At 42.0% G+C, this 16,853-nt stretch overlaps 1 protein-coding gene across 1 annotated transcript in view; it reads left to right on the forward strand.

Moving 5' to 3' along the window:
- Window positions 1–15,451: 15,451 nt before the first annotated feature.
- The window catches only part of LOC138968515 (putative divalent cation/proton antiporter TMEM165), a 50,426-nt gene continuing 49,024 nt past the window's right edge, over window positions 15,452–16,853 (forward strand). The window contains exon 1 of the mRNA XM_070341087.1: window positions 15,452–16,011. Coding sequence (XP_070197188.1) covers window positions 15,721–16,011 — 291 coding nt within the window. The 5' untranslated portion in view covers window positions 15,452–15,720. The remainder of the gene's footprint in view (window positions 16,012–16,853) is intronic.

Consider the following 16,853-nt stretch of genomic DNA (forward strand, 5'->3'; position numbering starts at 1 on the left):
ATGCGCGCACTCACTCACACACATTAGCATACATGCACACACACGTGCACACACACACACACACACACACACACACATAAACACGCACACGCACACAGACACTCACACATACACTAACGCACACACACACATACACGCACGCGCGCACACACACACACAACACACTTACACACACAAACACACACGCACACGAACACACACACTTACCACACACACACACACATACATACTCGCACAATCACACGCGCGTGCGCGCGCATACAAATACACACACACAGACACACACACATACACACATGTATGCACACACACATGCGCACTCACTCACACACATTAGCATGCACACGCATATATACACACACACACACACACATGCCCAACCACACACACAAACACATACACACACACACCACCCTCAACACACACACACACATACATACTAACGCACACATGCACAAACACACACGTGTGCGCGCACACACACACAAACATGCACTTACATACACCCAGACACATACACAGACACACACACACCCAGACGCTTGTGTGTGTGTATGTGTGAGAGAGAGAGAGAGAGAGAGAGAGAGAGAGAGAGAGAGAGAAAGAGAGAGAGTCAACAGGAAAGCTCAGTACAGTGCAATAGTTTCTGGCGTGCCACCTCTCAGGTACGTTACAGAATGCTCCGCGCAAACCCCCGTTGCATAGACCATTCTTGGCGAGCGGTCGCCATTGTTACGCTTCAGTGACCCCGGACAATGGTACTTGTACCGAGCGCTTGCTAACGCTCGCGAGCGCCACAACAAAACTATGCGTTGCCTAGAAAACGTTCGCAAACGTTCTGTGGCGCTCTGCCTATGCAACGCACCCCTGGTGTTATTTGAGCTCCAAGTTTGCCATTAAATTCTGTTTTTAGAATCAGAGTTTTTAGTACCAATTTTTGATTTTTTGAAGAAAAAAAATATATACATGTATTATATGGTTGAAATTTGTTAAAAAAAATTGATCTGTTGAGACAAACAGGAAAATGTAACTTGTAACACAATCTGGTTTACTTTCAAACATAAAAGTTACAAAGGCTCACCAATAAGAATTGCCTACTTAAGTTGCTTTCCTCTTACAAGGAGTTAAAAAAAAAAAGTATAAAAAAAATAAGAAGAACATAAGGCTCAACGCATAGATTTTTCTTCGATTTGTGGGTTAGCGGTTTGGGTACCAGCCCAGCTCCAACCCTTGCTTAAATTTGGTAAATATAGTTCGAAGATTACGAATACGATCAGCACAGTGACATTCGAATGGAGAAAAACTGAAACAGATGCGCAAAGTTCAGATCTAGAGCGGTGTTCTTCCCTTGACTTGAGCCAAAATCTGTTCTTCTTCTGCCCTATAAAATCGAAGGAAAATCAAACAATTCAGGAGCACTGTGCCTTACTTGAGCAGAAAAAAAACCCACCTGGCAAACGTTGATTGTCCTTCAGAGAAGAGCACGTTTCAATGTGCTTCTTCCTGCGGAGATGCCAGTACCAGTTAGTAGGTGTTGCAGACGATGCACCATGCTGAACCACGGACATCAATTTTTCTAAAACGGGTGCCGACGCGCTGTTTGTCTCTATTCACTTCCACAACAGCCGACACCCACTCCCATTTCCATTTGTTCGCGCATCCAGTGTCATCGAATCTTTGACCATGTTTTACAACACGCGCGATCGACATTTTCACTGGTACACTGCGTTCAATGCTGTCGCGTGCCCGCGAATCCTATAGCGTGCCCGCGAATCAACAGCGAGCTGTTTCACTCAAAGTTCAAGTAACTGAGGCGGGCGGTAGCAGTGCGAGAACAAAGTACGGACAGTTTTCGCGGGCTTTTGCGCTAAGGCAAAAGTAACCGGTGCTTTTTTTGTGTGCCTCCCCCCTTTATTTTTTCGGCGGACACTTTCGCTTTTCCGGCGGAACAAACAAAAATGTCGGCGGAAATCCGCCGTTCGGCGGACAATTCCCATGCCTGCAAAGTGAAACTAAACTCGGCAGTTGGCGGCAGTCTCGCGTAGGACATAAGATTGAGTGTGATCTGTTTTCCTACAGGAAAAGTACCCGGGTGCACTCCCTGTTTACAAGGAAAACACATACAGGAAGTGCACCTACAGGGAATGCACCCGCTTTTGGTCGACACAGGCCCCTCTCTGCTATACACCATGTGTCAACTGAATCCGTTCATACACCGGATGTTTCCGTTTTTACAGCCTCATTTTCGACACTTGCTTGGGGAAAAAACGTGGCGGTAAGTCGTGTGGGCAGCGCGCTTTTGTGATATTGCAAGAATAAGGTAGCTAATTGGTTGGGCTATGTGTACGATAAGTACAAAGGTGCTAGTAATCCTCATGATAACACACGCGGGCCGAACGTGGCAGAATTGCATGATTTTTTTAAATTTTCTTGTTTTTCTCGGGGATGTAGCTCAGTCGGTAGCGCGCTGGATTTGTATCCAGTTGGCCGCTGTCAGCGTGAGTTCGTCCCCACGTTCGGCGAGAGATTTATTTCTCAGAGTCAACTTTGTGTGCAGACTCTCCTCGGTGTCCGAACACCCCCGTGTGTACACGCAAGCACAAGACCAAGTGCGCACGAAAAAGATCCTGTAATCCATGTCAGAGTTCGGTGGGTTATAGAAACACGAAAATACCCAGCATGCTTCCTCCGAAAACGGCGTATGGCTGCCTAAATGGCGGGGTAAAAAACGGTCATACACGTAAAATTCCACTCGTGCAAAAAACACGAGTGTACGTGGGAGTTTCAGCCCACGAACGCAGAAGAAGAAGAAGAAGAAATCTGACCCCTAATTTGCACATGATCACCAAAACCATTGCATGCCTGTTACGACATTTCACTTGAACAGAAGTTTATAGAAACCCATGGCTTTTGTACAATCACTTGTCTTTTGAAAACATGCAAGTTTGGTCATTAAAAATATCAAAATGCTAATTAAAATTAAAAGTTTAAGTCATGGATCCAAAAATGATTTCATCTTTCATCTCTATTGTTTCCTGATTCCTAAAACATATAGATCTATATGTTATGTTTCGATACAAAAACAAGCTCACAAAATTAAAAAGAATACAGAAAAGCGTACTTTAGTGTAGATCTATATGTTACATAGATCTATATGTTATGTTTGGATACAAAAACAAGCTCAGAAAATTAAAAAGAATACAGAAAAGCGTACTTTAGTGTATGAACGGAATCAGTTGACACACTGTGCTAGACTGACCGACCATCCCTTTTGACACTAACCACAGTACTCCCCCAAAACTCTACTTCAGTATAGTCACAAGCACATGATCTTACAAGCCCCCAACCACCATTACCTTCAGTTGACGCGCGGTGATACATATATGCCCTTTGACCTATTCTACAAATAGACGGGGCTATTCCGGACTAAACATAGAATACGGGATTGTGGGAAAGCTGGTCAATGGCACTTAAGCACTAAATTCGATTTTCAATACACGACTCAAAAACTTACGAATTAATTGAAATGAATAGGAGCGAAAAAAAAGAAGAATTAGAATTAATAAAATACAAGAATAACGAGTTCAGAAAATAACAAAAGTTGAAAACTTGAGAAAAAAAAAGTTACACAAATTCTTGCCAGTTGCACGATTGGAACCCGTGACAGCCAGATCAGTAGGCGACCGCCTTATAAATGAGCCAACCCGGCACACAGTTCTCCGGGGTGAAAAGAAAAAGTTGAACCTCAAACATGCACACGCGAGTTCTCGAGCATGTGTCGACTCGTCGGTTTCCAAGTTTTTCCGTTCGTATAAATGTGTATTATACGTTCTGTTGATCTCACTGTTCGAGGTAAGTTAAGTTGATAATTGACTCTATATGCTTCTGTTCATTGGGTATAAGTTTAGAAAGCAATCTCAAGTAGCATTAATTTCAAGTGTGACCGACATTGTGTTGTAGTCTGGCTCCGAAATGCATTGACCAATTGCCGAAAGGCACTGACGTCATTGCGGCATGAAAGGATTTCCCTGCCCAGAATTCCCAACGCCGGGATTTTTGAGACTTGCCGGAAGTTTAACTTCTGGACGCCGCATCTTGAACACAAGGCCAGTACTGTAACTGCCCTTGATACGGATCGATCCAAGGGGGGGCAATCTCAGTCATCTCAAAGAGGGAAATCCAAACGCTATCCGCCTTGTTCGATTTTATGGGCTTGGACGATAGAGAAAAATAAGAAAAGCAAACACTGGAGTATACCTGGACGAAATTGCTATCAAGAACGCAGAATTGATTTTTTCTGAGGTTTTTTTTTTGCCGTAAGCGCCATGTTTATCGCGTCTCGCACATCTGATGTTGACATGCATCAACAAAGGGGCCTCACTCTGGAAGAGTTTCCTGCTCCGATAAACATGGCGCTTACGGCAAAAAAAAAACCTCAGAAAAAATCAATTCTGCGTTCTTGATAGCAATTTCGTCCAGGTATACTCCAGTGTTTGCTTTTCTTATTTTTCTCTATCGTCCAAGCCCATAAAATCGAACAAGGCGGATAGCGTTTGGATTTCCCTCTTTGAGATGACTGAGATTGCCCCCCCTTGGATCGATCCGTATCAAGGGCAGTTACAGTACTGGCCTTGTGTTCAAGATGCTGGACGCCGCCGCTCTATGGCCGGTTTATTAGATAAAGGGAAGCAAGCGGTTAAAAACGGGCGTCGACAGAGCCAATGAAGGGATACCAACTTATAAATAATATATGGTACAGTTAGAATCATTAACTGCGCGATGAAACTCTACTGAAGTACAGTATAGAAACTCGACTCATGTAGTGCACTTCAGGAGAGTTTCACCGCGCCGTTTGATACTAACGTATCCAGCTACGTTCTTCACAATTTCTTCCGAACGATGCTGTCGGTGCAAATAATGCAACACACTGAAATGAAAGTTAATTCGATAGGGACAGTTATTTTCGAATGCTCCTGTGTCGAGTGTGTGTGCGGACGGTGTGTGCAGGGGCGGATCACATAATTTTTAAGGGGGGGTTTCCAAATATCTTTTTGGGATAATTCGACGACGCGAAGCGTTTAGTTGAGGGTGCGAAGCGTTTAGTTGAGGGCGCGAAGCGTTCAAAACCTCATAGGGGGGTACGTAGGGGGGCATACACCCCGGAAAAAGTTGATAAAAACAGGGAAAATGGAGCAATCTGGTCAGTGCCATCTGAGCCAAGAAACTTCTCATACAACTTCCCAAAAGTAAATATAAGAAGACAAATTTGGATCAAAAGAACGGTAATTGACCAATCTGGTGCAACCTGAGCCAACAAATTACCACACTACTTTCCGAAACAGTCACTTTGAAGACAAAAGCCGGCTCCTAGGGAACACTGATTTGGATTAAAACCAATTGGAAAATGGATCAATCTGGTGTATTTTCAATTTTTTAATTTTTAATTTAATATATATTTCTTTTTAGGCTAGGGCGGGTTTCCGGAACCCCCCCCCCCCCCCCCCCCCTTGAATCCGCCCCTGGTGTGTGTGTGTGTTTGTGTGAATGTGTGTGTGCACTGACGTCAGTGCATGCATGAGTGTGTGTGTGTAAATTTGCCGGGGTGTGTGTGTGTGTGCCAATTTGTGAATCAGTGTCAGGTGCGTTTGTCACTGTGGGTATCAGCATGTCTGTGTGTCAGCGTGTGGCTGATGGGGTCTATGTCGACCAAAAGAGTGGGATTCCCTGTAGGTGGAGTTCCTGTAGGGGGATTCCCTGTATACAGGGAATCCCACAGGTTAGAGTTTTTCAATAACACTTGCAAACCATACTCGAATTTCTAAGAATTATCACTAAAGATCGAAAAACCATCAAATTCTACCGATGTCGCTAAGCATCACGTGACTTTCAGCAATATCAGCGAAACACTACTGCCGTACTGGAACTAGACCCTGTGGAACTCCACCTACAGGGAATCCCACTCTTTTGGTCGACATAGACCCCATCAGGGTCAGTGTGTGTGTCACAGTGTGTGCGTGTGCGCGTGCGACGAAGTGTCACAGTGGGTGTGTGTGTGTGGGTGGGATGCATAGGGAGCCACTGAGTCGTTTCGGCCCAAAGACGTTTCGGCCCAAGTCGTTTCGGCCCCAATTTACCAGGACGTTTCGGCCCAAATGGTCGTTTCGGCCCAATGGGCGTTTCGGCCCTAGGACGTTTCGGCCCTCATTTACAAATTTTGTTTTTTCTTACAAACTCATTTACAGATTTTGTTTTTTCTTACAAAAATACACCACTAAACAGTTCCGACGTTTACATGGAACAAAGAAGGAAAATCACGTGACCGCACAGACGCCTCTCATTGGCTGCGTCATTTTTTCGAGGAAACAAATCGTCTGCAACACAGCTTTGCGTATGGCGCAAGTACAGTAGAGAAGCGCTTGACACACTGAAAAAGGCCTACTACGAGCAAAAGAAAAAGAATCAGTGATGCATGTGCTTTTGATGTAATCTTTTTTGAAATTATGATGACTACAAAAATTGACTGATGTGTTTTGTTTGTGAATGATGGATATATGTGCATCCTGATTGCGTTTCGCAGACACACTTGTCATGTGCGTTGTAATTGGCGACGAATGCTGGATGATTACTATTTTTGTGCCAGGATTACTATTTTTGGGGTTGAGCATTACTCCAAAACACTTATGGGGGTAAACAGGTCTGATCCGCATCCAACACACAAGAAGAAACCAGCACAACGAGATTAAAGTGGATTCGACTCATCAGCCGTGTAGACACAACAGCAGACGGAAGGCACAAGCTTTTTTTCATCTGCAAAAGATGCAAGGGTTTGTGCAACAGAGACGAGGATTAGACCTTGAGGATCTAGCCTATCGGTTTCGCTAATATAGGTAGAATAAAATGCATGTCACCAGAGTGGCCAAGAGCAACCTTAACAATTTACTGGTTTGTTTTCATTTGTTTGAATGTTTCTCTCTTCTTCCTGCGCACAGTCTTCTCTCCATAATTTTCATGTCCCCTGTGCATACCATAACATGTTCTGAGAAAAAATGTTTGTTTGGCTCACTTTCTGTGTGTGTCTATTGATGTTTGTATGATGCAATGAGTGTGTCAGAACAAAATCTGAGTTCTCGTACTTTGAAGCACAAAGTCAAACATATCAGCACTTGCAAACAAAATGCACACAATACAGTCAGCTCAAAAAACTTTACTTATGTTGATAAACGTTAGCAGCAGATCAAATCTGATGACTTCATCCACTTGGCAATAAACATATTGGGAAGAAAGATATCTAGTTTTATATATTTATATATATTTTAGGGACTTTGCTCTGTAAATCTCGGTCCCCCTTGAGGAGGGTCTGATGCTCCCAATAGGCTGTCTGTGAAGGGATACTTATTTCTCTCTCTTTCTCTGCTAAGAGATTTTAACAAATCTCGGAAGAAAGTCTCTGCTGACTTTCAATTGTTTCTTTCACAATTTCTGATGTTTTATATATATATATACCAAAAACATACATGTAACTTACAGTAAAAGTCATATCTATAATGGTGTACACAGGAACCTTTCTTTTCAAAACTCCAAACAATAATCTGATACAAAAAAAATTCCAGTACAGAAAAAGAGGGAGTCTTAAAATGTAGGAAAATTTACATAGGTTTTGACAAGACAAACATTTATATTTTAGATGCGACCCACCTTTCAGGCTGAAAACTTACAGATACAGATCTCTGCAGAAACGAAGCAGCTGTTCAACAATGTTTGGCTCTGCCCATTATAGTGGGGCTCCTATGTTGCAAAATCATTCAAATCATGCAACAAACACCAAATTAAGCAAATATGAAGAGTTTTATGTGCTTAACAAAACCTGATACAGAGCCATCGCGAAAAATAAAAAATGGGTAGTTTTTAAACAATTTTTCAAAATGGCCGCCAGTGTAAACGGTTGGGTATGTTAGGCATATTTCACTTCATGTGATTAACAGCAAATTTGGCGTAAATGGACATTTGCTTTTGCTTAACAAAACCTGATACAGAGCCACCGTGAAAAAATTAAGAAATCAGTAGTTTTTTTACAATTTTCAAAATGGCCGCCAATAAAAGGGTATTTAGGCATTTTTGATGCTACAAGACATTCTCTTGCAATAGAAACTAACACAAACACATTTTTAAACAAAACAATACATGTATTGTTGGTGCAGAGAATGATTGGACGGTGTGGGTGGCAGGGTTGAAGAATTTGTGGATTACCTAAACTGTGCAAAAATAAATATATTGCACCAATTTTCATACCAAAACGAAAACATTCATTCCTGTGCTGTTATATTCAATGTATACTATTGAGGGCACTCAACTTGGCTAACTGGAACACTTTTAAGATAAAAGGTGGCCTTTACATGGGTTATTTGACCGCCGCCCAAATAAGGGTACCCCCAAAATAAAACTGATAAAAATGTAATGTATCAACTCAAAAGTCGACTAAAATTCATAATCGCTGTATTTCGAAAACGTTGTTTGTTCTCATGTGTTTACACAACTAGCACATTCCGGCAAGTGTCTATACTCAAAAGAAACTTTGGCAGTACTTGAAACAACCATCTGTCATATATACATGCGAAGTCAAAAATATGTGGGATGTAAGTCAACAAACCTGTGGCAGTTTTTAAAATATTATTTCGTGAAGATTTGAAAGTGTACTCAAACGGTTGAACTACGCCTCGTGCGTAGACACACATTCCTGAAAGTTTCAACGCAACCCACTTGGTCATTGCTAAAATACATGGATTTTAGTTGACTTGGGTATCCCTCAAATTTGACACATAAACATCTCATCCGTGACATCGACACATACATCAGTAGGTACAATGGCACAACACTAGAAATATGCAAGATGGCGAAATAAAACAACCTGTTCTGGATGGATAATCAAGTTGACTTTCTCTTCGTATACAACAGTGACCCAGTTGTGCCTCAGGAATTGTCGTCGGCTTTTTAAAAGGTACCCGAAGTTTTTGTCACATCTCTTTGTCACGTCAAGGGTATCCTTATTTTGACGGCGTAAATGATGATGTTAAAAAAAAAAGGTGCCAGATAGCGAAGATGCGAGCCTTTAATGGCATAGACAGTTTGAATAAAATGACACAGGAATAAAAGTTTGAGTTGGGGTATGAAAATGGGTGCAATAATATTTTTGCACAGTTTAGATGCTGACAGTTTTCACAGGCATGCAAGCACATTTGCAGAGAGCTGTGCTCTGCAGTCCTTCTTAGCAGCATTTGCAGCGTTTTGTTGTACAGCTCTTCTTGCAGGCACACCTCATGAGTTCTCGGCACACGCTGGATACCTCTTGAAAGCTCGTCCAGAATGACTCCCACTTTCCAGCCTTGAACTGCCAGCCCACAGAGTTTGGAAGTCTAATAGGTAGATGGCTCTTCTCAATCTCATGTCCTGCAGCAGCACCTCACTTGTAAGGGGATTATGGTCAATTTGGCAGCTCTTTTTACTGAAGAGGTACCGTCTAGCACTGTTTACACCCAGTACGTTGCTGGTTTTGTCCTACAAATGTACACCAAAAAGCTCTTGTGCTGCCCTGTCAGTGGTACTCAGCTTACAAAGAGGAGCAGACAACCTGAAGAAAGTTTGAGTGACGTCTTCAAATGCTTGCCATACTTCCCAAGCCTTCTGATTCCCCAATACCATTGAAGAACGACATAGTGTCACAGCCTGTAAGGCTATGCAAAATGGGCAGACAGGGTGACTTCTCTTGGCCAATGGCTTTGGCAATGTGGCGATACACTTCACGAGCAGAAAAAAACGCAACACAGCTGGAATGAGAAGCAGACTGTCTGGCCTCCTCTACATCCATGGTGCAGGAAATCAGCCTGTGGTACCCTTCACACAAAAGATGAAAAGTGACATTTTTATTTGAATGTATTTGAATAATGTTTACTATCTCAGAGAGTCGGTCAAAGCCGGGTTAGCAAGTCTTCACACAACAGACCAAAATGAAAGAAAATTGTATTTCATGAATTCGTATAATTCTTACTGTTTCAGGTTAAAAAAACAAACAAACACAGTTTCCAGTGACCCAACTGATTCTGGAATCTTTCTGACCGCTACATTTATTCGCTTCAAACAGTCGCTAACAGAATGTTGACCATAGTGAGGGTTCGTACGTTAAACCCATCAAATTCACAGAGGTCGCTTACAAATGATGTGCAAACATGTTCCAATTAATACAAATAAAAAAATCTTACTGTTAAGATGTATTAGGTAACAAACCTTGATACAGTAGTACTAGTGAAATCGGCTCCCTTCTGTGGCACCGGAATAAATGCAGAACGCTTGTTCCCAGGAACCGGCATGTGGTGTAACTCTTGTATATATCCTGTAAAAATAAAATTCACACCAATGCACGGTCAACTTAAAATAAGCAAAAGGATGAGAAACAAGCAACAAACCAAAATTGTAAAACTCAAAGAGCGGTACCTCTTCATTTTTCAAAACCACTTATCTCATTTGATTAGCATACACTGTATGCTTTTGTCTGTTACCTACCGTCTTTGAAAGTTTGATCACAACACTGTAAAGACATGGGGAGTGGAGTGTTTTTATCTCCAGCTGGTCATCCTACTATCTGGTCATCCTCACTCAGTTTTTGACTCTACCCCTCCCCACCTTATGGAAGTCCTTAACGTAGGCAGGACTAATCATTTATCATACCATGAACAATCTCTTTCTCCTCGCCTTTTATTCAAAGTTCGTTTAATCTGTTTAAAATCACCAGCGTGGCGATCATGATTTCCTTACTTGTAATCAACAGATAGATCTAGATCTATCAGCATCACAATCAAGCTTGATGAGCTATTGCAAGATTACTCTGCATTTCAGCGCTTCACCCGATGAATAACAGACCCCAGGGGAGAATTAAACAGTAAAATGATGTGACATTGGTGAATGGATGCGTATTCTTGAAAACTTACCTTCAGAAACGTTGTTTTCGCTCAAATCAAAACACGCAATGTTGCGGAGGCCGCCATCTTGAATTTTCATGCTGCGGATATATAAAATTCTAAAAACGATCAAATTAAATACCAGAACACAAAAATACCCATAAGAGTATTTATGGCATGCATGTGTTATCAGCAGACAACTTCTGGTGCATGGTAAACCATTGAATTTTACATTTGCTGAGTTGGGAATATTTACTGCTGAGCGCTTTTGGTACGAATTTCGTCTGCTGTAAATGCAGCCTTTTATTCCCTATCAAAGACAAAAAAACCGATTTCTGAAGTGGCTCTGTATCTGAAATCCCTTAAATAATTATAAGGAACAATACCACAAAGTATGATGTTTGTTGCAAGATGTGAATGATTTATGAGTGCGTCTGCAACATACGAGCCCCACTATACATGTGTAAAGAGTAGATCTGGATCTGGCAAAGCTTTTACATGAGTTGACAAATTGTTGAAATTAGAGTCGTCAGGATTGTTTACTTTGTGGAAGGGTTGCTCTCCTTGTTTATCTGTGTGGTTTCATAGTTAAGAGGAAAAAGCTGTTATGTTAATACCGCTTTCTCTACTTCTACTAGTTCCTCCTCCTAAGTGCATCCTGTTGCTGCCTGTATCAAAACGGGCAACAGGATTGGATTACTTTGGGAACAGGAGGTTGTGATGGCTGGCTCTGGGTAACAGGTGGTTGTGATGGCTGACTCTTGGAGACACGTAGAAGTCTCTTTCTGGTTTTGACAAAGATGCAATCAGGGGCTTCCTCTTCCAAAATGACTTGCAGCCTGTTGCACATGGTCAAAACACTTCCAAAAGGAAAAAAAAGAAAATAATCAATATTAGAAAGAGAAAGGAGACAACAACTTTTACTAAAGCATCATTTAGGACAATTTACCAAGTGTTACATAACAAATTGCTCACAAATTTGAGTGCAACTTGCATGAAGAGCATTGCAAAATTAAGACAGTTGCAGGGATGGCCAGATCTCAAAATCAGTCTTAACTTGCCAGACAGGTGAGTCATTTCAAGAAAGTTCAGTCCACCAAAAAGAATTGCTTACCGTGCCGGGTACAAACCACAGTTGCTATAACTGCATTGTTTATAACGTTTTGAAACTAGAGTATTCAACCAAAAGTGTTGCATTTGACAGGATTTTCACTAGCGGGGCGGGGATATAGCTCAGTTGGTAGCGCGCTGGATTTGTATTCAGTTGGCCGCTTTCAGCGCGAGTTCGATCCCAGGTTCGGCGGAAATTTATTTCACAGAGTCAACTTTGTGTGCAGACTCTCTTCGGTGTCCGAACCACCCCCCGTGTATACTACATTGGGTGTGCACGTTAAAGATCCCACGATTGACAAAAGGGTCTTTCCTGGCAAAATTGCTTAGGCACAGTTAATAATTGTCTACCATACCCGTGTGACTTGGAATAAGGCCGTGAAAGGTAAATATGCGCCGACATGGCTGCAATCTACTGGCCGTATAAAATTTCATCTCACACGGCATCACTGCAGAGCGCCTAGAACTGTACCCACGGAATATGCGCGATATAAGCCTCATTGATTGATTGATTGATAGCCAACCAGAATAAAAACTTCAAACTGTTAACAACTGTTCCGTTAATCAATTGGCTGTATGGAATCTGTTCTATATATTAAAATACCATATACAATTGTTTTACATATTCTCGCACACTACACATTCAAACAGCTACAGAGGAAAAATTATCGCTTACCGGTCTTACAAAGACGATGTTGCACACATCACAGGTGTCACACTGAAGTGCATGTTGACGACCTTTCACAGCGGGTGAGAACAATGAGCTACACAAATCCATTGTCTGTGTTGGACAACTGACCCCACTCGCCAGGCAACACTCTTCTCTTATACACCCCAACAATGAGTTTCACTCACAATTAACAGTTCACCTTCATCACACAGCCTTGCATGAAATTTAGACAGGTCACATGTTTCACACGATACAAATACTTTTCGTACAACTATTGAATGTGACTGAGTGCGTACAACACGTGTCGTGACTGACTATTAGGGTTTAACGTCCTCTTAGACCAACTGGTCTATATTGTGACAGGTATTGGTAATACGTGTCGTGTGAGGGAGAGAGAGATAGACATGTATTCATTCACACGATACCCATTCACACAGCCAGACAAGGACACTGTCGATTTGTTTGAATGTCTTTAATAATACAATAATTTGTAACGCGCACATATCTCGCCACAAGGCGACTCTGGTAATCTGGATTGAATATGAGCTGTACACGCATCAAGGGCGCTATATTATTATATATAGGTTATATTTTAATATGATTTTTGAGAAGAAAAAAAATTGGGGCCGAAACGTCTTAGGGCCGAACCGTCTTAGGGCCGAAACATCCTGAAATGGGCCGAAACGTCCTGACTTTTAGGGCCGAAACGTCCCAAATGGGGCCGAAACGTCTTAGGCCCGAAACGTCTTAGGGCCGAAACGTCCGGCATTCGGATGCATACACACGCTCTGAATAATGAATTCTTCTGATATCCCAACCCCATCCTTCTTCTTCTTCTTTCTTTAGACTGCCGCCTTCATCAAAGTGAAGATTCTGCTGACTGCATCCCAGGCCTTTCAAAAATCAATGCATTGACCTGACCTCAGTTACCCAAAACAGAGACTGTTGTGTACTCTACGGTCTCTGTTGTGACCACTGTTTTGATTTTCGTAGGTACACTATCCACTTTATCTTTCACTCTGGAGAAATTAGGCGCACCAACCAAAATGAGGATTGTTGCCCTGTAAAGGGATTTCCTCACGAATATGAAGAAGAAGAAGAAAACGTTACGGTCGTTGAATCAAAAATTCTTAATCGGTTCAGTAGTTAACTTTACGTTCCGGTGAGAAGGCAAAGGGACACAACCAAAGTGTTCACGTGTTGGGCGCAAAGTAAGAATCCGGGGCAGACTTGGAATAATCGGGATTTCCCGAAACCTTATTTGATTTCCAACAAAGCGCCGCATTTCCGGAAACGAGCTGCCTCGTTCTAGAAATGGCAACCCTTCGACTGGCACAAAAAAGTATACCCTTTTCACAGGTCATGAATAAGGTATATGAAAAAGCAAGGTCTTATACAGGGGAAGTCTGGGGGGGGGGGGGGGGGGGGGGGTACACTGTGTAACAATTCTCTCAGTCAGTGACACTCAGCGCATGCAGCTAGCAGAGACATCCATGCAGCTAGCTAGTTGCTGCTGTCTCGATCTATTTTGAACACAATAATTTTTTTTTCTCAGAGTAGAGTAAGAGTAATACCTAATATAGCTGATGAGGTCTATGTCGACCAAAAGAGTGGGATTCCCTGTAGGTGGAGTTCCTGGAGGGGGATTCCCTGTATACAGGGAATCCCACAGGGTGGAGTTTTTCAATAAAACTTGCAAACCATACTCGAATTTCTAAGAAATATCAATAAAGATTGAAAAACATCACATTCTACCGATGTCGCCAAGCATCACGTGACTTTCAGCGATATCAGCGGCGACACGCTACAGGAACTAAATCCTGTGGTATTCCCTGTATACAGGGAATCCCTCTCCAGGAACTCCACCTACAGGGAATCCCACTCTTTTGGTCGACATAGACCCCATCTGCCCTAATATACTGGACTCGCAACGAAATATACAAACAAATGACAATGAACAACGTTTTGACCTAAAGGTCTTCAACAGGTTAAAAAAAATTAAAACAACACTACATAAACAATACATTGTTAGTTTGTTACAACAGGCTGAAATCATCTTTAATTTGAATCAACATTTCAAGTGCAACAATCGATCACATTAATATAGCGCACAGACTTGCACATCACGTTTTAAGAGCCTAGATAACCATGCAGTGACAAGAGCATACTCAGTAAAGGGACGTAATGCTGTCTCTGCATCCCAGAGAGACTGTGTGAGTTTAATATATAATCAGTTAAGACTGAGTGAAAAAATATTAAAATCGATAGTTACCAGTGAAAAGTAATATCGGAACACTCTTGTTGTGTTTTGGTTGTTGTAAAATGTAAGATCTGAAACGTTAAAAATTATGTAAAATGGGTGCGTTTTGGTCGAGTGGGATGGGTCGTTAAACTGTGTTGTTACAGCCTGCCGAAGTTATCAAAAGCGTTTTTGCTTTTCGTAATTCGGTTGGTTTGGTGCGTTATAAAAGGCATCTGCTTTCTCAAGACTAAGCATTGATCACTTTAAAACACAAGGATCATCATAGGCCATCATGACTTGTGTCATTTTATATCGCATTCTAAGAAAGAGCAGAATTCTCACTATGCGCGCGGTACATTTCTAGAATCGCGTAGCGCAAAGTTGGAATTCCTACAATGGCGGCCATTGTTGGAATTCCAACAAAGCGCAGGTCATTTCCGGAAAAGCGCCGATGACGAGATGGGTCGCAACACACGTATCACGTCAAATCCTGGTAGGGCTGTCGTGGACGTTGAGATTGTGATCTCATTTTTTTACCAGTGAAGACACAAAATGGGAGTTGAGTGAAAAATTCAATGAAGCGAACGTGAAAAGTTTGCTGTACTTATTCATTTGTTTGTCTCAGCGGAACTTTGGTTCCTCTGTTCTTGTTTTGGGGGTTTCGTCTTCTGTCCTTGTGAAGCTGTTTCCAGCAGAGACTTGATTCTGTGTGTGTAAACTATAGGCTGACCTGTGGCTTCTCAGTCATCATGTTTCGACACATAAGCGCCGGCATTTCCAGGAGGCTGTCCTTCTTTATACGGACTTTGCTACTGTGTCTACTGCTGTCACATTTAGTCAACCTGAGTGTGGCAAGTGACTTAGATAAAGTCTTTCAAATTAAATCAAACAGGAACAGTGACGCATTTTTGCTTGCAAATCCGGTTGCATCGAGACAGTTGTTAGATCATGAGAGAGATGATAATCACAAAGAAGATGGCAATGATGAGGCTTCAAAAGTAAAACAAGAGAAGGATAATGGAGACTCCAAACTGAAAGAGGTAATTTGAATCTTCAGCAGATTATGTGTTACTGTTAGATATATATATATATATATATATGATTTCTATAATATTGCTGAATCAGAATGGTCCGTGCAAAATCAGATAATTTATTGCATGTTTATAAGCATAGCTTGTTGTGTTCCATTTGTTTAATTGATTGAAAGATTAATTAATTGGCGCACCGCCAGGTGTTTTTATCCTGCTTTTAAACACTGCCCAAATTCCAGCAGTTGACACCACCAACCTGGAAGGGCATGCATGTATAGAAAGTTTTTAAACTCCGTCACGCTGCGCTCTCTCGCCCATTGCGACGACAGCCATTATTGGCTACTGCAATGTACTACATCCAGATCCAGATCCAGATTGCATGCAGCATTGTTACAGTGAAACCCGGCTATATTGAAGTGGCACGGGACCCGGGAAGACCTTCACTAATATACCCGGAACTTCAATATAGGCAATTCTCGGTTATATTGAATTTCCCTCCTTGTTCCTTCAGAAATTCAATATAACCGAACTTTTTTTCACCATACGTTCTTATTTCTGTGTCCACAAATTGCGTTTGATGTGAGATATATTCCCATTAATCTTTCACCTGTTTTCATTTTCATTACTTTATTGTCCCATCGCTGGGAAATTTGGGTCGCTTCCTCCCAGTGGAAAGCTAGCAGCAACGGAGTCGCGCTACCCAGGTGTCTGCGTGTTTAGGTGTATTCAGCCACCTGCACTTATGGCAGAATGACCAAGGTCTTTTACATGCCATTGTGATGACACGGGGGTGGGACATGGCTTCCGTCTCTGGGTCTGCACATGTATAAAGTTGACCCGTGTCCGTCCCG

The sequence above is a fragment of the Littorina saxatilis genome, linkage group LG6 (assembly GCF_037325665.1).
Source record: "Littorina saxatilis isolate snail1 linkage group LG6, US_GU_Lsax_2.0, whole genome shotgun sequence".
Classification (NCBI taxonomy): domain Eukaryota; kingdom Metazoa; phylum Mollusca; class Gastropoda; order Littorinimorpha; family Littorinidae; genus Littorina; species Littorina saxatilis.